The 25,750-nt window shown below is 57.7% G+C and overlaps 1 protein-coding gene across 2 annotated transcripts; it reads left to right on the forward strand.

Annotated features, from left to right (window-relative positions):
- Nucleotides 1-1,914: 1,914 nt before the first annotated feature.
- PCDH1 (protocadherin 1) lies at nt 1,915-25,750 on the forward strand. 2 transcript variants are annotated; one of them, XM_032628620.1, is made up of 6 exons: nt 1,938-2,095; nt 10,182-11,044; nt 14,006-16,201; nt 21,300-21,519; nt 22,460-22,498; nt 23,734-23,807. In XM_032628620.1, the coding sequence occupies exons 1-5, from the start codon at nt 2,056-2,058 to the stop codon at nt 22,483-22,485; spliced, it is 3,345 nt and encodes a 1,114-aa protein (XP_032484511.1). In that variant the 5' UTR covers nt 1,938-2,055; the 3' UTR covers nt 22,486-22,498; nt 23,734-23,807. The 2 variants fall into 2 exon arrangements, with proteins under 2 accessions (XP_032484510.1, XP_032484511.1); XM_032628619.1 differs by lacking the exon at nt 22,460-22,498 and having other exon boundaries at nt 1,915-2,095; nt 23,734-25,750.

Consider the following 25,750-nt stretch of genomic DNA (forward strand, 5'->3'; position numbering starts at 1 on the left):
TGGGGTAGGAGGGGATGGGGAGTAGGGAGAAGAGTAGACACACCCTGGTGTTGCGCTGGCCCAGTTCTGCTCCTATCACTTGAGGTGCAGGATTTGGGTTTGACGGTGGTGGAGCAGGGAGGACGGAGGAGAACATCTGGGAGATTAGCATTTCCTGCCCAGCTCTGCGGCTGCCTCTTGCTCAGCCCTGAGCAAGGGAGGAGAACAGAGGAGCCTTTGAAAGGCTCCCAGCAAGCAGACTGGGGAGGGTTTGCTGTAGTGGGCAGCGGGCACAGGCTGGGGGCAGGGAAGCTGAGGCAGCTCCTCTGTGGAAGATTTCTTGTCTCTGGGCCACTGATTCCTCCCTTGGAGTTGTGCTCAGTGAGGCGGAGCATATGAGTTTTGCAGGGGACCGGGAGAAACCACCTATAGGACAGATCCTCCTTTCACTAGCTCACCCCATCTCGCATCCAGAGCGCCACATCTTGGATTCTGGGGCTGAGGTCTGAGAGTGCAGACTAGAGCGGGGCCCAGGCCAGAAAGGGAGTTCGAAGGGTGCTGCTCTCAGAGAGATCTTGGGCAGCCCTCAGCTGGCCCGAGAGCCCACCCTTACCCTGAAGAGTGTTCCACAGAGAATACAGGTATCATAAGGGGAGGAAGCAGAGGAAAGAGACAAGGGATACAGGAGTGGTAGGGATGGGAAAATGCCTGTGGATAGGGAGTAGTCAGAGGCTATGGCAAATAGAGGCCCAGCCATCAGTCATCCCATATTATGCCTCTGCACACCCAGTTCCAGGCCTTACCAGGGACAGTCTTCCTCACTCTTCTGGCCTGAAACCCACTGCGTTGGCTTATAAGTGGCAAAAGCTGGAGGTCGTGTTAGACTGGGGCACTTGAAAGCCTGGGGTACCAAACCCTGAGCGAAGGGAAAGGAGTTCCCAGGCTGCTCAGCCACCTCTAGATGGCGCCAGAGAGCCAAAACTGAGTGGGAGAAACTGAGTATTGAGTGTGTGAGACACTGCGTGTGACACAGTGTGTGACTCGGTGTGATTGTGACAGGGAGCGTGTGGCACTGCGAGGGCGTGTGACACAGGCCGTGACACTGCTTGGCTTCGCGGGGTAGGGACCCATGTGACTGTGTGTATGTCACTGGTAAATGTGTCGGGGTCACAGCTCCATGCCGCCCAGCGGGCAGGTGATTGAGGGACCCTCTAATAGCCCGAGCTTAGGCGCGTTACCTCATCCTCACACTTGTATATCTTCCCAGTCCTCATTCTAGAGGAGCCCCCCGGGGCCCGTTACCCTCTCCCTCGCACGGTCCCCTCCATAGCCCCACCCCCAAGACTTGCTGCGGCCACCGACGCTGACCGCTCTGCGGCTTCGGCCAGAGGGGGAGGGGTGGACTTCCCCTGAGCGCAGTGAGAAGGGAGGGCCATTCGGGGTGATCTGGGGGTCTGGGCGGGAAGAAGGTGGATCAGGAGGAGCAGATGCCCAGAAAAGAAGGCACCGGGGGAGACATTTCCCGTGCCTCCACTTCCCAGGGGGGCAGGGTAGGGGACAGGTGTTTGAGTGAGGTTAGGAAAGGAATTCGGGAGGGGTCCCAGATTGGGGCACGGGTGGGATAAGTGTAAACTGAAGAGCCAGGGAGGGGGACGGTCTGTGTATACGGGCCTCGGGTAGGGGAGAGATAGCCAAAGGGGTCCTGGCTTTGGGGAGCGGTGCTGGGGTCCCCTCCCAGCAGGACCAGAGCGGTCCCGAGCTCCACCTCCCGGCCGTGTTGGGCGGGGGAGGGGGCAGGGAGGCGGGAGGGAGGCAGGCGGGCGGGCCAGGAGGGAGGGGGAGGGAGGGGGCGGGAGGGAGGGGGCGGGCCCGGCTGTGCTCTCCGTTCGCCGTTGGCTCCGCCACCGCTGCCGCCACCACCGCCGCCTCACACACTCGGGGAGCGGGAGCGCGGCGCGGACGCGAAGCCGCCGGGGCTGCTGTGCCCAAAGCCAGCCGGAGCCGAGCCTGAACCGCAGCGCCAGCCAGAGCCGTGCCGTGCCGAGCCGCAGCCCGGGCCGGGGCCGGTGGCGGCTCATGGACTGCAGGGCCCGCGGCCTGCGCTGCCCAGAGGCGGGTAAGGATCGGTGGCGGTGGAGGCGGTGGTGGCTCCCGGCCGGGAGCGGCCATGGCCGGCGGGAGTCGAGGGAGGGGCGCTCGGCCGAGCGAGGCCACGGGGGCCCGGTCGGTGCTCAGCGCGCCGGGGCTGAGGTGGGGGCGGTTGGGGTTGCGGCTGGGGCACCCTGGCCTCCAAGGTCCGCCGCAAATAGCCGAGCGAGGAGAGCGGGTGCTGGACTGGGCTCCAGCCTGGGCGCCCTGCACCCCGGAGCGCTTGGAGCTGCGGGGATAGGGGGGGCTCCAGCCGCGCGAGGGATGGAGATGGCCTGGGGCAAGCCCGCAGCCCCCAGTTCGAAGGGGGGCCGTCCCCGAGGATGTAGCAAGCAAGGACCCTCATTCACAACGCGCGCGCGCGCGCGCGCACACACACACACACACACACACACACACACACTTGTTGGGCGACCAGCTCGGATCACTCAGGCGCTTCCAGCTCCCCGCGGGCACCCGGAGGGCCAGACCACGGACATATGTACACACATACATACATATGTGCACACAGGCATACCTCCCGCACACCAGCGCCCACTGGGGCACCGTCTGTAGCTTAGAATCTGCTTCAGCTTCTGCACGCTCAGCAGCACGGACACACAACCCGTGGCGATACAAAGCAACAAAACACAACCGGGGGTGACGTTCGGCGACATGGACACACAAACGCAATCTCATGCCCTCACATACGAGTGTCACGGCCACAGTTCGCCAGATGAACACTCAAAACCCAGCCCCGCACACACATATTCCTTTAAGGCACACACCCTAACATAAATTATGTTACACTCCTTGGCCAGAACACAGGTACACAACACATGTCTCGCTTGCACCCCTCGACTGCACCCATAAACACAGAACCCAGTGTTTCAGCACACTCCTTGACGGCACACGCCCTAACACAGCAAGTGGCACCCACAGCAGCGCCTCACGGTCACAAACACAGAATCTGCTGCTGCACACATCTTAACACTGGGTGTCACACACACCTTCCACCAACAGTGTCACATTACACCTTGCAGCGTATACACACAAACATACACGCTCTGTCCCTCACCCTCGGAGGCCAGATTCCGTCAGGGGAAGCCGCCGGGCCACCCGGAGAGCCCCTAGAGCCCGTTTCCCCTTAGCGGCCGTACAGTGAGTGTAAACTTCGGCCCAGCGGGAACCCTAGGGGCTGGCCGGACCTGCTTCCCCGCTGGCGCCTCCCCACCCCCACTCCGGGGCCGGCCGGCCGGGAATTCCCGGAACGAGCTGGACCTGGCAGGCCGCGCCAACCCCTCCTCCCCGGAGCTCCAGGGCCCTAGGTCCCTTTGCAGAGGGTGCAAGCCTTGGGCGGTGTTTGCGACCCTCTTCGGACCATTTAGCTTCGTTCTCCAAACCACCTGGATCCCCAGCACACCTGGGGCCCACACACCTGTGTCCTTCTCACACCTGGGCGTCCTCTCCGCCGGGTCCCGGCTGCAGGCCAGAGTCGTGTGTGCGGGCAAGGCCCTGGGACCAGGAGGGCACGCGCGCGGCACGCGCAGGAGCACAACTGGCAGGCGAGAAGGACTCGCACCCCTTCCCCCCAGCTACCCTCGGGAGCCCAGACTTCTGGCCTCAGTTTTTCAGCAGTGGTCGGAGACCACTCCTTCTAGCAGGAGATATTCGGGGCTGCTTTGAGGTCTTTGACGATTGAGAGTGGGGCAAAGCCTCCTTTTTCCGCTAGAGGGTCCGTTTTACGAGAATTTCTCCTCCGGGCCGGGCTCGCTGCTTTGTGATTCCGGCGCTGGCTCCCTCCCCGCCCCCTCACTGCGCCCGCTGCGCGGCTCTAGACGACACCGGCTTGCGGGGGTCCCTAGGCTGAGGCCCGAGAGGCGGAGGAGGAGGGAGTCCCCGCGGCGGCCCCTGGGGCTGGGGGCACCAGGGACACGCCGGTGAGGCGCGTTCTCACCGCGCCGCGCTCGCGCCTCGCCCTGAGCTCGGGAAGGCCCGGCGTCTCCCTGCTGAGGGGTGGGGGTGGGGTGGGGCCGGCCGAGCCGGAGGCTGGCGGAGAACGGCCGCCGTCCCACCTCCCCCGACACACTCTCCCGCGTCCTCTGGGAGGAGATACCCCGCGCGCAGGAGGTGTACGGGGAGCGCCCGCTGACCGCGGCGGTGTAGGCTGAGGTCTGCCCCGGCCGGCAGAGTCCAGGACGTCGTGCCGGAAAACGCCGAGAGCCTTCCATTACCTGCTCTGGGCCAACCCTTGGTAGCTGCCAGGAAGGAGAGCGCGCAGAAGGTGTTTGTGACAGCCCAGAGGTCTAGGTGTGTGTGGGGTGGAGGGGTGTTACTTTCTTGACGTGGCGGTCTGGGAGGATTGAAATGTGTAATTACGACCAGACCAGGGGATGTTGTGGAATCGAGGAGAGAGGGATGAGAGGGGCCTCCAGAGACTGCCAGGGGCGGGGTGGTAGGGGAGCAGGTCCGGTGTCAGTTCTGGCTGCATTTAGTTTATTCCCTTCCCTCCCACCCAATCCCCAGTTCCAAAAGGGATTTCAGCTGGAAAGGGGGGTCTTGCTGGTAAGGTGTCCTCCTGGAAGACGGGCTGCTGCTGTGGCTACTTGGTCAGGGGAGCTGGGCTAGGTAGAGATAGTGAGCTAACTGCCGCGGAGTGTGGGTGGAAGGGTCAGGAGAAGGTCTGCAAGGGTGGGGGAGGAGCTGAGCAGGAGTCAAGGCTGGGGGGGAGAGGAGATGGGAAAGGAGGAGGCCCTTCTGATACGGGTGAGGTCTGCCCCTACCGTGAGAGAGGATAGTTGGTGCCGCAGAGAGAGATTCTTCCAACCATGTATTGAGCACCTACTGTCTGCTAGGGCCCATGGTGGGTGATGAGGATGCAGTACTGTAGTAAGACAGACACCACGCTTGCCTTCATAGGTCTTCCCAACTGGCAGGGGATTGGCTCATTTATTTATTGAACCAATGAGCGCCTACTGTTTGCCTGATGTTGGAAATAAAGTGCTGTCTTCGGTGACGGAAAGCTATCTGTCCTTTACAACGTAATAGACCTTAATGCATCGGCTCTCATTTAATCCTCCCAAATAACTTCAAGAGGCAGGATTATTTCCATTTCACAATATGGAAATATGTTCAGAGAGGTGAAGTCACTTGGCCAAGGTCACACAGCTAGGAAGTGGTGGAACCAGGGTTTGAACCCCGACAGTCTGACTCAAGAACGCAGGTGCCTGGAAACCCTGCAGAGGCTAACAGAGGGTTGTGAAAAAGAAGGGAGAGGAGCTGAGGGCTGTGCACTTATTCACTGTGGGAAGCCTCTGAACAGCTCCACCCCACACAGCCCAGCTTGCTTACCCTCCTCTCCCAGATGTTTGCTGTGTCCCTTGGTGTTTTGTGCCCACAGTGGTGGTGACTGTTGTGTAACAGTGCAGGAGTGAGGGTCAGGGCTGACCTGGCCTCTGGGACAGTGATGTCTGCCCCTGTGTGTTTCCTCTCTGGCCACAGCATTCAGCAGGAAATGGCCCCTGGTCCCCGAGGTGGACTGTCAATGAAGGTTCCAGGTGAACCCTCAGCACTGTTCTCCTTCCTCCCCAGATGTTGACACAGATGGCGTTTTCCTTGCCCTTCCCTGGACTCTGCCCCCTCACACCTCACTGTGCTCCTCTGGCCTGAGAAGAATGAGTCACTGTCCCTACTGAGGCTCTGGCTTCTCAGGGTCCTGGGTGCCCAGTGTCGTTAGGTGGAGGTGGGGACACCCCTGCTGGGAAGGCAGCCAATGCCTAGGGAAGGGCAGATAAGGCACTAATCGTTTCAAAGGCTGCCATCTGGGACTAATGACTCCCAGCAGCCAACCACCAGGACAAAGTTCAGGGATGGCGGGTGGGAGCAGGGGGTAGGAAAGGCTGCCTCACTGCCACTCCTGGCTGTTCTGTCTCTCTCTCTGCATCCTGGGAGGCCTGGGTTTCTTTGGACCTTGAACCCTAGGCTCTCTCTTTCTCATTCACTCCTTGCCCTGCAGGTTTGGCAGCCCAGGGATTTTGTGTGTGTGTGTGTGTGTCTGTGTGTGTGTGTTGGCGGGGGCGGGGGGGGGGGGTGGCAGGGGTGGTACATAGCAACCACTGATTTGCCTTCCCCCATCCAGCCTTTTCCCAACTCAGTGAGGAGGCATTCTTATTTCTCAAATCCCAACTCTTCCGCTTACTACTTCTGTGACCTAAGGCAATTATTATTTTTGAGCCTCAGTTTTATCATCTGTATTATGGGGAGCCATAAATTAATAATAACTAGTACCCATTTCAGTGGGTTGGGAGGGTTAGATGGGAAATGGATGTAAATGGAGTAAAATCTCTCGGGGAGTGTTAGTTGGGTTGATGATGATGGTGAGGAGAGGGATGATGATAATAAAGGTGATGATAATAGAATTTATGCTTCTTTCTTAACTCCAAAGACCTAGAGTACCTCAAAGTTGTTCCCAAAAGGTTCCTGACCCTTGCTGCCTCCACCTTGCTGCCTGGGGGTTTCTCCAGGTCCCTCTTCCAGAATCAGAATTCCTAAGGGTGGAGCCAGATAATACTCATTTTAAAGGAACTCTCCAGGTGCTTAAAAGAGCCTAAACTCTCTTCAGCTCTTATTGGGCAACCTACTCTGGGCAACCCTCCCCCAACCCCATTTCCCCCCCCCAAATTCCACCTTCCTCCCAGGAAACCGCGCCCCCTCCCCGCCCCCAACCTTGCTTGCCTTGGATATTCCCTTTTGGTTTTCTTCCCAACTCAGAAGTTAGATGCCACAATCCTTTCCTGACCCCTAAGGGTGACAGGATGAGTGAGAGAATGTGTATGAGAGTTAGGGGGCAGGCGTGGGGAGGGGGGTTGGGGGGGAATGTGTCACAAGCATGCTATGTTTGTGCTGCCTGGAAGGCCTGAGGGGTTAGAGCCCCTGGTTGTGACCCAAGATGGGGAAGGAAGCCCCCAAGGTCAGTGCTTAATCTGTAGCTCTTAGAGCGGCTACAAATGAAAGTCATCCTGACGGTGCCAGACCATGGACCTCTGAATTTGTAGCCAAAATTTGTGAGTGTTCATTTTTCTTGGAAAAATCTGCAGTGTGGTTTCATAAAATACATAAAGGGGAATGTGACCCAAAAAGGTTACAAACCGTTGATCTGGAGGGAGTGAGTGGAGGCAGGCCGGCACTGCTTTATTTCTCCTCTTCGTCATGTTTAGGGTAACTCCCAAGTAACCCCCACCCTGCCAAGACTTCTGCATGGAATCGGTGCTCACAATGATCCCATGTTGTGTGTGTGCTGTGCAAGGGAGGGCAGGATTAGGCGCCCAGAAGGGAATGAGGTTCTTTGGAGACAAGTGTGTTTGGGTTGAGGCTTGTTGGTAAGATAAGCCCAGTGCCAGGTCCATGCGGAGAGAGGGGAAATGGCTGGAGGGTGGATCCAAATAGAGCATCAGATAAATTCCTCCCTCCTTTAAAGAGATTAAGATTGCAGCTGAGAGCTAACACACACACTAATCTGATAACAGCCTCACAGGCGTTGAGCCTATTAGTGCGAGGAGTGACCAGGGAGGGGCTGTGCTTGTGTAAGGAATCTGCATTCAATGACCATTTGCTGAGAGTCTGCTAGGGACCTACACAGAGAAGGATTAAATCAGACCCCAGGGAGTTCTCAGTGGAGTAAGGAAATTGGGCAAGAAAACAAGCAGTGACCATACAGAAAGTTCCAGGATAGGCTAAGCCTGAGAGGTGAAATAATCTCAGTCATTCATGAGCTGTTACTGAGTACCTACAGTGTGCAGGGTCCAGGGCAAGGCCCTGAGGATGTAGGAGTAAACAAAGCAGAGGCTCTCCCAGTCTCCACTCACAGTCTTATAGGAAAGAGAAACAATTCACAAGTTATTTCCCAAACAGCTACCTAACTACAATTGTGAGTGCTTTGAGGGAGCATTTGTTGAATACTCACTGTGCTAGGCGTTTAGCCCACATGATCTCAAACTCCCTAGGAAAGAGGTAGTATTATCCCCATTTTACAGATAAGGAAACTGAGGCTCTAAGTCAATTGCTCCAGCTCACGCAGTCAGAAAGTGGGCAGCTGGGGTTTGCCTCAGACTGTCTGATGTCACATTCCCTGCTCTTCTCCACCCTGCTGCCTTACATCTGTCAAATGGGTACAGCCCAACAAAAGTGACAAATAGTCCTTGAGCTAGAACCACTGTCAGCTCCACAGCGACAGACTGCATCTGTCTTGTTCGCCGCTGTGTCCCACTGCCCAGGATAGCGCCTGGAATGTTGTAAGTGCCCAATAAACGCTCACTGAATGCATGAATGAGCACCTGTAGTATGCCCAGCTCTGTGAAGGTGAATGGGTGGGGGCTGGGGGATGAGTGTAGGGAGCCCTGTCCCTTCCTTCGGGATGCTTGGAGAGGAGTAAGTGCAGAGAACACAAGGAATAAGCGCACAATAACTGGGACTGAACAACACGGGCGGGCGGTGTCCCAGGCTGCACAGTGATTCATTGCCATGGGATTGAGACACACAATAAGTGGCTGTGAGTTGGAGGAAAGAGAGGTCACCGAGGGCTGAAGAGGCCTGGGAAGGCTTCCTGGGTGACCAGAACCTGCCTTCAGTGGGGTGGGTGTGGCCTGTGACAGGGCCTGGGGTGGGATTTCCAGGTATGGGGCACATACTCCAGGAGCTAGGGAAGGAGGATTGAGCCTGAGCCTCTGCTGAAAATACTGGGCTGAAGATTCTGGATTTGAATAGAAGGGCTGGCCGTGGTCCTGGTAGTGCTGGAGAGGAGGAGGGAGTCAAGACTGGGACTTAGCTGGTGGGTCTGGCTGGGGTCTGCTGCGGCACAGCTCAAAGCTGGGGGAGATGGGCAGAAGAAGCAGGCTCTCGTGGTGAGGGCGGTGCAGCTTGCGGTTGGCTGGGGCATACAGGGCTCTAACTGGAAGGATTTGGCGGTGGGCGGGGAGAGGCAGGTATGAGATGGGACTGGGCCGATTAAGCGGGGGAGGGGCCAGATGTTCACTGAGAGACTGAGCAGGGGTATGGGGAGTGAGCGGTCAGGGCAAGGCTGCTGGTGTTATTGGCAGCTCTGTCCCAGTTAGACCTGCTGGGCTCCTAGTTGCTAAGGATAGGCTGGGGCAGCTCCCAATGCCAATTCCAGGGCTAGTCAGCTCTGACCACAGTCCTGACCCCAGTCTTGACGTCTACTCTCTTCTTCCACATACCTGCCCGTGTCTCTCCTCCCCGCCGCCGTCCCCCACCCTGGTGGAGAGGGAGGGTAGAGGAGCCCTGGGAACTGTGTGTGTACACACAGGTGTGAGTGCCCAGGGGCATGTTTGTTTGGAAGGGGGTCGGGGAGGGCTAACACCTACTCCACAGCCCTAACCGTTTTCAAGCCTTGATTGGTGCCCAGTCCAAGCTGGCCCTTCATGAGGGCGGGGACATTGGGCACTAGGGTGATTACTGCCAGGAGAAAGGGATCTGAGATGTCCTACCTCCTGTGCGTACACTGACTTGGCATCTCAGAAGGGAGAGGAACGTGACATCATCCCTTCTCCCTGCAGCCAATGTGAGTGGCCCTCAGTGTGGGCAGCTGATGATCCGGGGTCTGGGGAACGTGAGGGTACCTGCGTCTCTCTCCTACCTTGTATGTGTGTGTGGTGGGGGGAGTTGCTCCTGGTCTCGCCCTTCCACTTGCTGTCTCTCCCTATCTCAGTATCAGGGTAATTAGCATGGGTGACTATGGCAGGATGCTGCTGAGAAGGAGGTGTTGGGCAAAGCACAGAGTAGAGAGCAGGGAGGGAGGGAGGGAGGGAGGGAGTGTCAGGTGGGTCAGGGCGTTCCTTGGGCAGGAACTGCTCTAGACCTGCTCCTCCAGCTGGGGCAGACACCGCTGCTACACCAGCTGTGGGTGAGACTCAGGGTTCTGGGTTCTGTACTAGGGCAGATCTCTCCTGGGAGATCAGTGTGTAGGTGGCAGAGGGGGAGTCGGGGGCTGGCTCTGGGCAGCCCTCAGGGCCTGGGCCCTCCTCCCAGCTGACCCCCTGTTTTGTCTCCCTCGCGTACAGCCCTCCTGATTCTGGAGCCTGCCCGGATGGGGTCCCTGAGGCGCAGCCCAGGCCCTGGGGGGCAACGGTTGCTGCCGCCTGCCTTGCTGCTGGCACTTCTGCTGCTGCTAGCTCCATCCCCAGGCCACGCCACTCGGGTGGTGTACAAGGTGCCAGAGGAACAACCGCCCAACACCCTCATTGGGAGCCTCGCAGCCGATTATGGTTTTCCAGACGTGGGCCACCTATACAAACTAGAAGTAGGCGCCCCGTACCTGCGGGTGGATGGCAAGACAGGCGACATCTTTACCACGGAGACCTCTATCGACCGCGAGGGGCTCCGAGAATGCCAGAACCAGCTCCCTGGTGAGCCCTGCATCCTGGAGTTTGAGGTGTCTATCACGGACCTCGTGCAGAATGGCAGCCCCCGGCTGCTAGAGGGCCAGATAGAGGTCCAGGACATCAATGACAACACGCCCAACTTCGCCTCACCAGTCATCACGCTGCCCATCCCCGAGAACACCAACAACGGCTCACTCTTCTCCATCCCAGTGGCTTCGGACCGCGATGCTGGCCCCAACGGTGTGGCATCCTATGAGCTGCAGGTGGGGCCCGAGGCCCAGGGGCTATTTAAGCTGCAGGTGGCAGAGGACCAGGACGGAAAGCAGCCGCAGCTCATCGTGATGGGCAACCTGGACCGGGAGCGCTTGGACTCTTACGACCTCACTATCAAGGTGCAGGATGGCGGCAACCCCCCACGCGCCAGCAGCGCCCTGCTGCGAGTCACTGTGCTCGACACCAATGACAATGCCCCCAAGTTCGAGCGGCCGTCCTACGAGGCTGAGCTGTCTGAGAACAGCCCCATAGGACACTCAGTCATCCAGGTGAGAGGCCCCTCCATCTAACTGTCAGGGTGACCCACATTTAGAAATGGGAGCCTACCCCAACCTCGTGAGAGTTCCCTTCACTTAAGGGCAAGATGGCCAAGATGTTGTGGTGAGATCTCTTTTTCCCCAGCCCCCGCCTGGTGAGACCTTCCCACAAGTCCACCACACCCCAGCAGGGGATTTACTTTCCTCTGTCAAGCTATTCAGGTGACAGTGACATAGCATATGAACAGTGATCCCCCCATCCCCGAGGCAGACTCAAGCTGGAGAAACCTCTGCAAAGTGAAACCCCCTCCCAAGTCAAATGATATCCTTCTCCCCAGCCAAGTGAGCTGAGCTGGAACAAGTGAACCGCCTTTTGTCCAAGTAGAATCTCTCCAGAGATGAGAATGTCTTCCCAACCAGGGGCCCTTTAGCCACATGCGAGTTTCCTGAGGCTGGAGGACAGAGCCTTGCTTTGCCCATCCCTGACAGTCACAAGAGATCATTTTAGCCAGGTGAGTCCTCAGAATTCTAGAAAACTGTACGCAGATGTCTATACACCCACCTCCTCCCCTAGGCACAGGGTACCCATGGGTGTGGGGTGCTGGGCACAGTAGGGGGGGGGGTCAGTGGCCTCTGCTGAAGCTCTCAACACCCCTCTCGATGGGAACTGCCCCAGGAGTTGGGCAGCTTGGTGGGGTCAGGGCCTGGGAGAGAGCAAAGAAAGCGTCCCTGCAGACAGGTGGGCGTATCTCCCACTGTCATCTCAGCCCTGGCCTCCTGCCAGCCCCAGCTCCTTTCTCCTTCCCCATGGGCTGAAGCTGTCTGTCTTTGGTATGAGGAAGCTGAGGAGGGCGCACCATTACCCGTCCTGGGAAACCCTTCATCCCAAGTCCTCAAGCTGAAGCAGGGCACGGGGAGGAGTTTTGGCCTTTTTTTAGAGGCTGGTGGACTGGAACCTGTAGAAGAGAGACTGAGAAAGAAAAGGGAGACAGACAGTCGGGGATGGCGAATAATCATAGCCTAGGTGCCAGGTACTGTTCTGAGTACATTATGTGTATTATATCATTTAATCTCCACAGTACAATGTAAGCATTATCCCCATTTTGCAGATGGGGAACTGAGACCACAGAGATTAGGAAACTTGCCTGGTAACCCCCACCTGATGTGTTCAGATTCCACCTTGGCCACATCCAACAGTTTGGCTTCAGAGCCCATGTGTGTAAGAGCTGGGAAGTGGGATGACGCAGGAGAATGGGGCAGAGACGAGGCTACGGGTAGACAGAGCAGAAAAGAGAGGATTGGGAGAGAGCCAGCAGTGGGAAAGAGGCAGAAGGAGAACTGAGCAAGATGGGAGGGAAAGAGAGACAGAAGTCAAGACTCAGAGACAGAGACAGAGAGGTGAGATGGCAAGAGAGGCAGACAAGGAGGTGGGTGACCAGTCTAGAGACAGGGAGACAGTGGGGATCATAATGTAAAAGTTGGTGACAGACTGGGGGAACGGGGATGGAGGGGCGAGGAGAAACCATTAGAGGGGTGAGCAGAGACCAGGTAGCTCACCAGTGTTTTCACTGACAAAAAAATCCTGATGGGAAGGAAAGGAGACTAGCAGTGGCCTGAGGCCCTGCTAGGTGCAATGCCCAATACTGTGTCAGTACCGATTTTCAGAGCTGGATGGAGAAAAAGAGGGATAAATGCTATTTAGGGAGGACTTGCCATGTGCCAGGCAGTGTTAGGCATTTTTACACTTATCATCCCATCTAATCCTCACCACAACCCCATTAAGTAGGTTCTATTATTATCCCCATTTTACACATTTGTAGACTGAGGCTTGAGGATGTTAAATAATTGGCCCAAGGCCTCATAGTTGGGAAGTGGCAGAGCTGGGATTTGAACCTAGGACTCTTGCTCTGCTCCCCAGAGACTCTGCCAAGTGGCCGCCTATCCTGTCTACCCCCTACCCCCTCCTCCCCCGCCCCCGCCCCCGCCCGTACTGCCATCACATTCTGTTGGGCTGTGACCTAACTCCATCCCTCTTGTTGCTCCCTGACCAGTGCTACCTCATGACCATTCCCACCTGGCTCCTGTTGCCCCATTACCACCCATGTTTGTATAGACTTGGGCCGAGTGTGTGTCGGCCTTGGCGTGGAAGGATGCGCCCACTGCAAAGGGACAGACAGTTCATTGTGTGATGCTGGGAGCCCAGCCCGCTGCCAGCAGGCTCTGTGGGCTGCACCAGCCCCTCCCTCCTGGCCGCAGGCTCGGCTGGATTCCTCAAGTTGATGCCTAGCCAGCGCCAGCCATGGGAGGGGAAGAGAGATGAAACAGGTTTCCCCGGTTTTGACAGAGTGTAGTGACCTGGCCTGGCGGGCGGGCTCCCTCTGACCCACATCCCTACCTGGCCCCTTTCAAAAAAGAAATTCCCTCACCTGTGGCCTCCAGAGGGGCACGTGGGTCTCCATTCGTGTGCCAGTAGACACGTGCATAAACATACCTTCTCACACAATCACAACACTTGTGTGTGCATGCATGCATGTTGCACACGTATGTCACGCATACACACCATCTCTACTACTCACACCTTTCCAGCTCTTCAGAAGGGTTTGAAGGCCAGTTTAATTGGGTGGAAGGGCTGCCCTAGCTGCTAATTGGATCCTCATCCCCATATTTGGGTGGACTAGTATAGGAGTGATAAGTAGAGTTCAGTTCTGCCCTGTCCCATCTCTAGCAGTAGCTTGTAGCACCACTGAGGATTTGTGGGCTGTATCTGTGCTCTTCAGGGGAAAAGATCAGTAATATATGCCAAAGTGTCAGGATTGGGAAAAGGGCAGGGCATGCATGTGCTGCTTTTGGAAAGGGTGCCTTGTTAGGTTAGTTGCGTCTGCCGTGCTCGTTGGAAAGGCAGAAATGTGTCGCTTAATTTATCGCCAAACTAACCCAGCCCCGTTTTCCTTGTTTTTTCCCCCTGCCCTGTAGGTGAAGGCCAATGACTCTGACCAAGGTGCCAACGCAGAGATCGACTACACGTTCCACCAGGTGCCCGAGGTTGTGAGGCGTCTTCTGAGACTGGACAGGAACACGGGACTTATCACTGTGCAGGGCCCCGTGGACCGTGAGGACCTAAGCACCCTGCGCTTCTCGGTGCTTGCCAAGGACCGAGGCACCAACCCCAAGAGTGCCCGAGCCCAAGTGGTGGTGACCGTGAAGGACGTGAACGACAATGCCCCCACCATTGAGATCCGGGGCATAGGGCTGGTGACTCACCAAGACGGGATGGCTAACATCTCAGAGGACGTGGCAGAAGAGACAGCTGTGGCCCTGGTGCAGGTATCTGACCGAGATGAGGGAGAAAATGCAGCTGTCACCTGTGTGGTGGCAGGTGACGTGCCCTTCCAGCTCCGCCAGGCCAGTGAGACGGGAAGTGACAGCAAGAAGAAGTACTTCCTGCAGACCACCACCCCGCTCGACTATGAGAAGGTCAAAGACTACACCATTGAGATTGTGGCCGTGGACTCTGGCAACCCCCCTCTCTCGAGCACCAACTCCCTCAAGGTGCAGGTGGTGGATGTCAATGACAATGCACCTGTCTTCACCCAGAGTGTCACTGAGGTCGCCTTCCCAGAAAACAACAAGCCAGGTGAAGTGGTCGCTGAGGTCACTGCCAGTGATGCCGACTCGGGCTCCAATGCTGAGCTGGTTTACTCTCTGGAGCCTGAGCCGGCTGCCAAGGGCCTCTTCACCATCTCACCTGAGACTGGAGAGATCCGGGTGAAGACATCCCTTGATAGGGAACAGAGGGAAAGCTACGAGTTGAAGGTGGTGGCAGCCGACCGGGGCAGCCCCAGCCTCCAAGGCACAGCCACCGTCCTTGTCAACGTGCTGGACTGCAATGACAATGACCCCAAGTTTATGCTGAGTGGCTACAACTTCTCAGTGATGGAGAACATGCCGGCGCTGAGTCCAGTGGGCATGGTGACGGTCATTGATGGGGACAAGGGGGAGAACGCCCGGGTGCAGCTCACGGTGGAGCAGGACAATGGTGATTTTGTTATCCAGAACGGCACGGGCACCATCCTCTCCAGCCTGAGCTTCGATCGGGAGCAGCAAAGCACCTATACCTTCCAGCTGAAGGCGGTGGACGGCGGTGTCCCACCTCGCTCGGCTTACGTTGGCGTCACCATCAACGTGCTGGATGAGAATGACAATGCACCCTTTATCACCGCCCCTTCCAACACCTCCCACCGGCTGCTGACCCCCCAGACCCGTCTGGGTGAGACGGTCAGCCAGGTGACAGCTGAGGACATTGACTCTGGTGTCAACGCTGAGCTGACCTATAGCATCGCCGGTGGCAACCCTTACGGACTCTTCCAGATTGGGTCACATTCCGGTGCCATCACCCTGGAAAAGGAGATTGAGCGGCGCCACCATGGGCTGCACCGCTTAGTGGTGAAGGTCACTGACCGCGGCAAGCCCCCTCGCTATGGCACAGCCTTGGTCCACTTGTATGTCAATGACACCCTGGCCAACCGCACCCTGCTGGAGACCCTGCTGGGCCACAGCCTGGACACGCCGCTGGACATCGACATTGCTGGGGATCCGGAATACGAGCGCTCCAAGCAGCGCAGCAACATCCTGTTTGGCGTGGTGGCGGGTGTCGTGGCCGTGGCCTTGCTCATCGCCCTGGCCGTGCTCGTGCGCTACTGCCGGCAACGGGAGGCCAAGAGTGGCTACCAGGCTGGCAAGAAGGAGACCAAGGACCTGTATGCCCCCAAGCCCAGCAGCAAAGTTTCCAAGGGAAACAAAAGCAAGGGCAAGAAGAGCAAATCTCCCAAGCCCGTGAAGCCGGTGGAGGACGAGGATGAGGCCGGGCTGCAGAAATCCCTCAAGTTCAACCTGATGAGCGATGCCCCTGGGGACAGCCCCCGCATCCACCTGCCCCTCAACTACCCACCAGGCAGCCCTGACCTCGGCCGCCACTATCGCTCTAATTCCCCACTGCCTTCCATCCAGCTGCAGCCCCAGTCACCCTCCGCCTCCAAGAAGCACCAGGTGGTGCAGGACCTGCCACCAGCCAACACTTTCGTAGGCACTGGGGACACGACGTCCACGGGCTCTGAGCAGTACTCCGACTACAGCTACCGCACCAACCCCCCCAAATACCCCAGCAAGCAGGTAGGCCAGCCCTTGCAGCTCAGCATACCCCGGCCCCCACCCCACCCCTACCACGGGGCCATCTGGACCGAGGTGTGGGAGTAACAGAGCTGGTGTCTCGGGCCTGCTGTGCTCACCAGCCCAAGTCAGTGGTGGGAGGTGGAGCCAAAGATCGGGGGATGCTGGGACCACTGATGACCCTGCTGCCTCACCCAGGCTTGGAGGGTCGGGCCGAATGCAAACTGAGGGTGTGCTCCGTGTCCCGCCCCCCTCCGCGCTGGGAGAGGCCTGTGACTTGTCACATCCTGGGACACTGGACCACCCGCTGGGTCCTGCAGGTGGGGACTGATGGGTAGGTGAGCAGAAGGGTTTGGAGGCAGAAGTGGGGAGGGAAATGGAGAAGAAGTCTCCTACAAACGTGGGTCTGTGTCCGAGACCAGCCATGGGTGCTTCTCTAGAGGGGAAAGGGGGAGACCTGGGGACCTGGTGGGTAACCAGGTGGACGCTCTGTCAGGGAAGGGGGCCTCCCCACTTGTGCCTTCTCTGTGTACTGTGTGTCACCCTCTTCCCCACCCCAGACTCTTGGGGCTGGGCCCCAGTTCCCCTCCCCCAGCCCCAGACACTTCACCCTGATAATAAAGTTCTCTATTTTTGGAGTTTTGGCTTCTTATTTTCCTGGAACTGAGAGAAGGAGCGAGAGAGACTGGAAACAGCCCTTTGTCCGATGTCCTGCCTCACTTTCCCCATCCCTGCTCTTTGTCCCTTCCCCCGTCCCAGACCTGCCCCTCTGCCCCAACCCTATCTTAATTGACCAGGTCCCCCCGCCGCCCCACCATGACCATGTCCATGATTGGGGGAAGTGCTTTCTGAGCAGGCTTCAAATGGAGCTATCCAGCAGTGTCCCCTTCCCTCATGTTTGTGAGACCTCCCTGGGAATGGCACCCTTTATCAAGAAAGCGGATGGAGATGCACCCAAGTCCTGCCCTTTTCTCTGCTGGCTGAGACTTGACCTTTCCCATTTGTGCACATCGGAGCATCTCGCAACAGAGCTCAGACCAGAGCAGCTGGTGGGGGTGGAGTGCAGCCTGGCTGCCTCAGGTGAAGGCAGAGAACCTCTTAATTATACCAGGCACCTTCCCTCAAGGTAAGATCTTCCCAAGTCCTTTTCCCAGCCTCTTCATCCCAATACCGCTCAACACCCAGCAATTAGCCTGCTCTGCCCTGTCTTCCCACCATGGTCACCAGTCTGGGCTGCCGGGAGGGAGGGCCCAGGGAGAGGGGAGGATATCCTCCAGTGCTATGGACTGACCTGCTCTGTATCCCCACTGCTGACCAGGGCTGAGGCGCCCTATCCGGCCCCCTCCCTTCCCTTCCTTCAGCTCCTTGCTCTGGCCACCCTGAGCTGCTAGCTCTCACTCACTCTCTCTCTCTCCGTCTCTCACTTCTTGCTCTCCTGGGTCTGCCCTGTCTCTGGCTGTGCCTGAGGAGGAGGTTAAAGTCTGGGTGAGGGGCCTCAGGTCCTGGGGGAGTCTCTGAGGCCAGAGGCAACCTGTCTCCATGGCTACTGAAGAGGCTTGAGACACTCCCAGGAGGTCCAGGGTGTCAGCTCTCTACTCTGATTCCGTCCACAAACTCCCCAATGCCCCGGGGTACCCCCGAAGTAAAAACTCCTAGGGGCTTTGGAGGAGTGGTGCATGGGGAAGTGAAATCTGGTTTCATCGCATTTCCCTTGGACAAATAAGCATCTCTAGGGTCACCTCCAGCAGCTCCTGACCAATCATTCTTTCTCTTTTGTTCCTCTCCTTGCTGCCACCGCCTCTCTCTTTCTTCTGTTCCTTTAGCTCCTTAATCTCTTTCTTTCTCAAGGTCTGAGGGATTATCCCTTACTCGGCTCCAGTCCAACCCATCCGTGGAGCCACATTGAACATTCAAACACAACAAAACCACACCACCAGTGTCATCATTAAAACACATAGGCTGAATCCCTACTGCGTGCTCAGCATGGTATTAGACCTTGAGGAAAAAATGGTCATATTTCTACAAGACATACAAGTAACAAGATGAGGCAGTTGAGAATCGTGGTGTCGATTCTCACCAGTGAGAAGTGCCATATATTAAAGCTTTTCCCAACTTGTTCTACCACTTCTGCCACTCCTTGCTTCCATTTTTTTGAGTTCTTACCAGGTGCAACGTACCATGCTGAGCATTTTATGTGAATTAGCTCATCCACTGCTCATAACTCTTTGTGATGCAGGTCATTTTACAGAAGTGAAAACTAGTTAGCGATGGAGTCAAATTCAAACACAAATCATCAGGAAATCTGACTGCCAGAGTCTGCTGTTTTCCGTTATGCTATAAAGAAGGGGTTCCAGGACTAAGTTCACATTAACCTATTAAAGGCTCTGCAAAGCCTGCAAGAAGGGAAAACCTGTTAAACTTTGTGTAACTCTGGGTTTTCCAAATTTATTTGACCATGGTGCCCCCTCCCTTTCTTTGAGGCACATAGTATGGGAAAACGTGCATAGGACATGGGGGTGGGCTTCTGGGAGGGGAATGAGAACCCTGAGCTGGCTCTTCATAAAGTGAGGAGCTGGAGTTGGACGGGAGGCTGAGCCGATCCCGAGGTGAGGCGGGAGTGAGCGTGACCAAGTTGGAGGCAGGGGGAGGGCAGAAAGGGGATTCTGGCTGGAGTGGAGGGTATAGGAGGGAGCTGAGACAGGAGACTGGAAGACTGTAGGTTGTAGAGGACATAGGTGCTTTGCCAAAAGTCCCTTAAGAAGAAGTGGGAGGCCCCGAAAGCTCATGAGTTTTGGATGAACTGAGTTTTAGAGAGTTTACTGGAGTGTATTTTGGATTTAAGGTGGGTAGAGGTGAAGGTACAGGACTGCACCTCTAAGGTCTGAGCAAGGATGGTAGAAAAGGGCGTGATGGATGGATGGACCAGGCTGACCTCCTGGAGAAATGACCCACAGGACTCAAGGGATAATTGGATATGGGATAGGGATGGGGAGCGAGTGGAGAGCTACCAGGATCCCCAGATAGATATCATCCTTCTGAATCTGGGTGGTAGGATGATGAGATCATTGCCCATGCAGAAGCTGAGTAAAGAAAAAGAATTTGGTTTCAGGCATGTTGAATCAGAAGGGTCCATAGGGACGGCCGATTGGAAATAACCAGCAAGGGTCTAGAACTTCTGGACTAGGGTCTGAGAGAGATTTTGGATCTAGGCTTTTTAAGATTTGATAGTCATAGAATGATAGGGAATATTTAGTGTTGAGTATGACCCAACCCTCCATTTTACAGAAAAGAATCATAGGAAAAAGACCAAGTGATGTGCCTAGGAGGCAGGACTGAAGCCTTGGATTACCAGGCACAGGTTCTGCAGGGAGGGAGGGCTGCTGGCTAATGTCTTAAAGAAAACTGGAAAGAAAAACACCCAACAGCCAGACTGCCCTGTGCCTCCCAGACCCTCCTGGAACCTATTCACTCCATCACCAGGTGGACGTGCTCCTTTACATCCTCCCAGCCCCAAGTATCAGGTCAGTTTTGGGGATCTTGTCTGTCATCACCCAGACCTTTCGGTGTTTTGGATCCCAACGTGGATCTCCAGAAGGGTTGCCTATGCCTGAAGGTGGGGTGGGAGCCAAGGTGGGAAGGCGGCTCCAACGCTCCCTGTGCTGACAGCCTCCCTTACCCCAGCTGCCTTGGATGGCACGGAAATTGTGTAGGGTATCAGGAGGGTGGGTCTGCAAACCTGGGACACCCTCCTCTGGCCATCTTGAGAACCTCCTATTGAGAGTTTTAAAGACAAAGCACCACAAGGTCTTAGAGGATTAGAAGGAGCCTGGAGACTTGTCAGCAGGGCCCTGGGGCCGGGCTGCTCCCACCCCTGGCCCCCAGGGGCCCGGGTCTGCATCCTCCACAACTTCTAATTTCCAGTTGGCAGGAGAACCAGTGGTGGTCCCAGGTGGGTGTTTGGGGGATGGGTTGGTTGTACCGAGTGCCAAGCTGAGGTTGCCAGGTTCCTGGCATGATCGTCAACCCATGGCAGGCAGGCAGGGCTGCTGTCTGGGAGCAGCCTGTCACTGTTGCCCTCCCTCCACCCCAGTCCCTGCTCCAAGCTCCTAAATCCTGGCTCTACCAAGCCAGCGGTCCCTCCCGGAAGCTCCTTCCTCTTTCCTAGAAGGAGTCTCCATTCGAAGAAGCCAACCTTCCGAATCCCTGATGGATGCTGGGCCCCTCCCCCTATGCCCAGGTCCTCCTGGGCCCTGCCCTCTCCAGTTAATACTGTTTCCTGATCTGGAGGACTGGGGAGTTCCCACTGTTCTGCTACCCCACCCCCAAGGTGCCCTGGTTTGTCATCAGGCTCCCCTTCCCTCTTCCCTCCCACCTTTTTCCACTCCCAGGCCTCTCTGAAGGGGAACGCAGTGGGCACCTGGGTGGGTGGGGACTCAGCAGGGAGTCCTGCCTATGGCATTACAGACCAGGGGTGAGGAACAGAAGATCAGAAAGAGGTTAGCACCCCACTGGATGGAGGCAATGAGAAGTTAACAGAGCAATGAGACAGGTGAGGAGCTGGAGTCTGGAGGGTGCTATTTGGAAATCAGGGAACTGTTCTGGTATTGGTGAGCTGTTTTGGAATTAGGAGTTTGTCCTGCTTTTAGGGAGCTGTTGTAAAAACTGGAGGCTTGCTGGTGTTTAGAGGCTATGCTGGAATTAGGGAAGTTGGCTGGTGTTGTGCTGTTTTGGTGTTGGCTGTCTGGAATTAAACAGAGGCTGTGCCAGAGGGAAGCTGTGCTCTAACAAGTGGTTGTACTGGATTAAGCTTATTGTGCTGGCCTGGGAGCTATCATAACACTGGGGCCTGTGCTGTGTTGGGACTTCCAGTACGTGGTCCTGGCTGTCCGGGGAGCTGACCTAGAATCAAGGGGCAGTCCTCTATTAAGGTCTCTGCTTTCTGGGGGGTTCTGCTGTGCTAGGGGGCTGGGCCTCTTCCTGGTTGCTGTTGAGGCCTAGAGGGCTAGGAGCTCTGGGGGTGGGCTTGGCTGGGGCTGTAGCCCGGTGCGGTGGTGGCCCCGTGGCGCAGGCCGGCCGGCAGTGACACTCCCTCTCCCTGCAGTTACCTCACCGCCGAGTCACCTTCTCCGCCACCAGCCAGGCGCAGGAGCTGCAGGACCCGTCCCAGCACAGTTACTACGACAGCGGCCTGGAGGAGTCTGAGACGCCGTCCAGCAAGTCCTCCTCAGGGCCCCGACTCGGTCCCCTGGCTCTGCCTGAGGATCACTATGAGCGCACCACCCCCGACGGCAGCATAGGAGAGATGGAGCACCCTGAGAACGGTGAGGGGCCCCCAGGAATGAGTAGAAGCCTGTGAGTGATGACGAGACCTTAGAGATAGCCTCCGTCTCTTGAGCTCTCGTGCATTCAGCAGTAAACACTGTGCTGAGTGCTTTCTGGTATGTATTCATTTAACCTTCACAACCGCTCTCTGATCTGAGGACTTTATTGTGCCCCCTTTACAGTGGGGGAAACGGAGGCTCAGAGAGGTTGAGTCACTTACCCAAAGTCATATACAGGAAGTGACAGAGCTGGGAGGGATTCAAACCCAGGCATCTCTGACTCCAGAGACTTTGAATTCAGCACGGCTTTATTCTGCTTCCTGGGAACAGAGACCCTGAGAATGGGGGCCAGAGGGCTCAGGTAGTGGTGAGGGAACTTTGAGGGGATCCTGAGATAATGAGAGCTCAGAGGGCCTTGAGAAAAGGGAAGGGACCCTGGATGCTATGAGGAGCCCAGAGAAGGGTGTGATGATCCCCTGTCGGGAGGAGCAGGAGAGGGTTTGGCTGAGGAGAAGGAGTGGGGAGGCCCCGGGAGGGGAAAGGCTTGTGTGGGAGGGGCTTGGAGGGTGATGGCAGACGTGGGATCTGGGCTGGAGCAGAGGTCAGCATGGGAACGGATGGGGGGCGTGTTGTCAGAATGTACGTGTGTAGTGCGTGTGTGTGCGTGAAGGCACCTCTGGTGGCCCGTGGTGGGGAGACTAAATCAGCTTCCCCTTGGGATAGAAAGACTCTCCAGCTTAGAGCTTTCCTCAGGTCTCATCCCCTCCCTCAGTCCAAACTCCCCCAGCCCGCCACAAGATGAAAAGTTCCACACCTCACCCCTCGGGCCCAGGGCTCTTGTCTAACCTCCCAGGCCCCAGGTCTCAGAGTGCCCTCCATCCCCACCCTGCCCATCCATGTGCGATCTCACGCCCGTCTCGTCCTTTTTGTGCCCGCGCAGAGCCGGCTAGCCGGAGCAGGCCCTGAGGTGGACTGCCAGGTATGTGGGAGCTGCTCTGGGGTCTGGGGTCTGTGGGACTCGGCCCAGCACCCAGCCCCGCCCACCCAGTGCCCGTGCTCTGCTCCGTGCCACGTTGGGTCCCCCCACTCTGCCCTGAACTGAAGAGCCCCGGAGGGGTTAACAACAGAGCTGTCCCCTCCTCACCTTGCACTGGCAGGAGGCCAAGCCAGGGAGGGTGGTGCCAGGGGAGTCCCCAACCCAGGTGGTGCCGCTCAGTCACATCCCTGGAGGGGGGAGCACCACCTGGTACTGTCCCCAAGCGAGGGCGGGACAGGGGCAACTGTGAGAGGAAGTACTCAAGGCCCAGACGTTCCCATGGAGACCCCCGCTGCCCAGCAACCACACTGGCTACTGCTGATGTCAGACAGCCAACTTCTGTTCCCATGGGTGTTCTGGGCAGGGAGCGGGGCAAGGCCAGGGGGGTGGTGGGTGGTGTAGGGGCCGGAGTGAGGCGGGGAGGGGCTGCATGAGTGTGCTTGTGGATATGTGAGTGTGTGCTTCTACGCAAACCCCTGGCTTTGTAGCAGGGCCTTGCTATGCTGGTGTGGGGTGGGGTCCCAGGGCAACTGGGAGCATGGTGAGGCTGGAGGGGGCTCAGAAGGGAGGCATGTGCCCACCTTTGTCTGAGGATAGAGATGCCTGGTGTAGATTTGTGTGTCCACACCTATCTGAGGGTAGGAGTGTGTGTGTGTGTGTGTGTGTGTGTGTGAGAGAGAGAGAGAGAGAGAGAGAGAGAGAGAGAGAAAGAGGAGAGAGAGAGCAGTAGAGAGAGAAAGAGATTGTGTCTTTAATGAGGATGGGGGTTTCCTCACCCCTATCTGAGGGTAAATGTGCATGTTTCAGCCTGTCTGGAGATAGATGATGGAGTGTGTAGATGGGGTGTGTGTGCACCTGTCTGAGGGCAGATATGGTGGATGTGTGAGAGGAGAGCTGGAGGGTGGGTGAGGATGGAAAGAATGTGTCTATTTAAGGACAGATTGTGTGTGTGTGAGAGAGCACGCATGCGGTGGATGGTGGGAGGGTGTGTGTCTGTTGCGGTGGATGGTGGGAGGGTGTGTGTCTATTTGAGGGTGTGTGTGCCTGTGAGCTCAGTGGGCAGGAAGGGGCGTGCACCCCTGTTCCAAGGCGGCATGGAGGCGCTGGTGGAAGGCCGTGGAGCAGAGCTCTGCGAGGCTGCCCTGCCTGAGGACCATCCTCCCGGCTCTCCCCTGCAGACCTGCGCCCTTTGCCTGACGTCGCCATGACGGGCACATGTACCCGGGAATGCAGCGAGTTTGGCCACTCCGACACGTGCTGGATGCCTGGCCAGTCGTCTCCCAGCCGCCGGACCAAGAGCAGCGCCCTCAAACTCTCCACCTTCGTGCCTTACCAGGACCGAGGAGGGCAGGAGCCTGCGGGCGCCGGCAGCCCCAGCCCCCCGGAAGACCGGAACACCAAAACGGCCCCCGTGCGCCTCCTGCCCTCCTACAGTGCCTTCTCCCACAGTAGCCATGATTCCTGCAAGGACTCGGCCACCTTGGAGGAAATCCCCCTGACCCAGACCTCGGACTTCCCACCTGCAGCCACACCGGCATCTGCCCAGACGGCCAAGCGCGAGATCTACCTGTGAGCCCCCTTCTGGCCGGCCGGCCATCCCTTCCCCAGCCACCGGCCAGCTCCCAGGTGGGCCCATGCCAGGGCCCCTGCTCCTGACCCCTCCAGCGTGGACTTCCTGGCCAGGGCCCTGAGTGGGGGGGTTACTGGCCTCATGACCACGCTGGCCCTTCCCCCATGCAGGGTCCAGGTCTTCTTCCCTCACTTCAGCCCCCAAACCCTAGGGAGCCCCCTCTTCCCCTTTATGGGGCTCCCCCCAGCTGATGCCCAAGAGGGCTCCTCTACAATGACTAGGCTCCGGTTCCTCGACTTCCAGGGATCACCCCCTCACTTTGGGCAGATGGCAGAGTCAAGGGTGGGCAGCACACTTTTAACTCATTGTGCCCCGCATGGCCAACCAGGGCGGGCATAGGACGCCCCCATTCCAGCCCTGCAGCAGGGCTGAACTGGGGAGCCCCTCTCCCTGGGAACTCCCAGAGGAAACTCTTGACCGCCAGGGGCTCCCTGAAGGGCTGTTGTTACCAAAGGTGGGGTGGGATGGCGGTGGGAGTGGGGCGGAGGCCTTGTCTTCCTATACTGCTCCTGGGCTGGCCCACCTGCCTGCCGCACGCCCATGCCTGGTCCCATCCGGGCCCCCCCCCCACCCCCCGGCTTCCCACTGGTCATGCAGTGTCTGTATATAAGGACCTTGGAATGACGTCCCCATTTCTGCCTGATTTGCAACTTTTCTTGTTGATGTTGTGTTGTCTTGGGGGGGCCCCTCTGGGGGGAGACCTGCCCTGCGCCCCCTCTTCCCTGCCGCAGTGCCCCCCACCCCAGGCCTCTATTGTTCCATGTTGTAAATACCCCTGGGGCTGTGGCAGGATGGGGGTGCAGGCCAGGGAAACAAGGGGGGTGGGGGTGGGGATGGGGGAAACACTCGCCTATCAGCAGAGCTGGGCTTTTATTTAATTTTTTTTAAGAATACAAATCTCTATTTTTTTGGAACTGTTGCGCTGTGCCCTGGGGTGGGGGGTATCCCCGCTCAGGCTGGCCCCCACATCCAGACGAGCATCACGGAGGGGCCCTGAGGCTGTGGGGGGCAGCTGGCCGGGGGTGGGGAGACTGTGCCTCTGGCCTGGTTGGGTGAGTTGGGAGCAGGAAGGTTTGCTCAGGGGGTGGCTGGTTGCTGCCCCCAATGGGGGGTACCTGCACCCTGCCCCCTCTCTGCTCTGCACCCCCCCCCCCCCAAGCCCCTGCCATGACTGACCCGTCAGCCTGTAAAACCACCATTGCCTTGATCTCAGGGGGTGGGAAGGGCTGCCTCAGGGCACCCTGGGCTCCAGGCCCCCTTCTTCCAGTTGGGCTTCCCTTTGCCAGGGTCAGGGGTCCCGTGGCGTGGGGGGATCGGGGGGCAGAGAAGCCCAGTCAGCCATGATGAGGTGGGATTCTTTTCTTCACCTCAGGGGGCCAGGGTGTGAGGGGCATCCTGCAGAGGCCCCATCTCCCACTGTGGCCATCGCAAAGCCTCAGCCCCTCTTCCTTCCACAAACCCCCACTGCCTTGGCCCATACCTCTCCGGCTCCCCAGGGGCCCAGGCTGGGAGGCTGGAGACTCAGGGTATGGCCCTTGCTTGACTTAGTCTAAGCTTGCGGGGGC

The sequence above is a fragment of the Phocoena sinus genome, chromosome 3 (genome assembly GCF_008692025.1).
Source record: "Phocoena sinus isolate mPhoSin1 chromosome 3, mPhoSin1.pri, whole genome shotgun sequence".
Lineage (NCBI taxonomy): Eukaryota > Metazoa > Chordata > Mammalia > Artiodactyla > Phocoenidae > Phocoena > Phocoena sinus.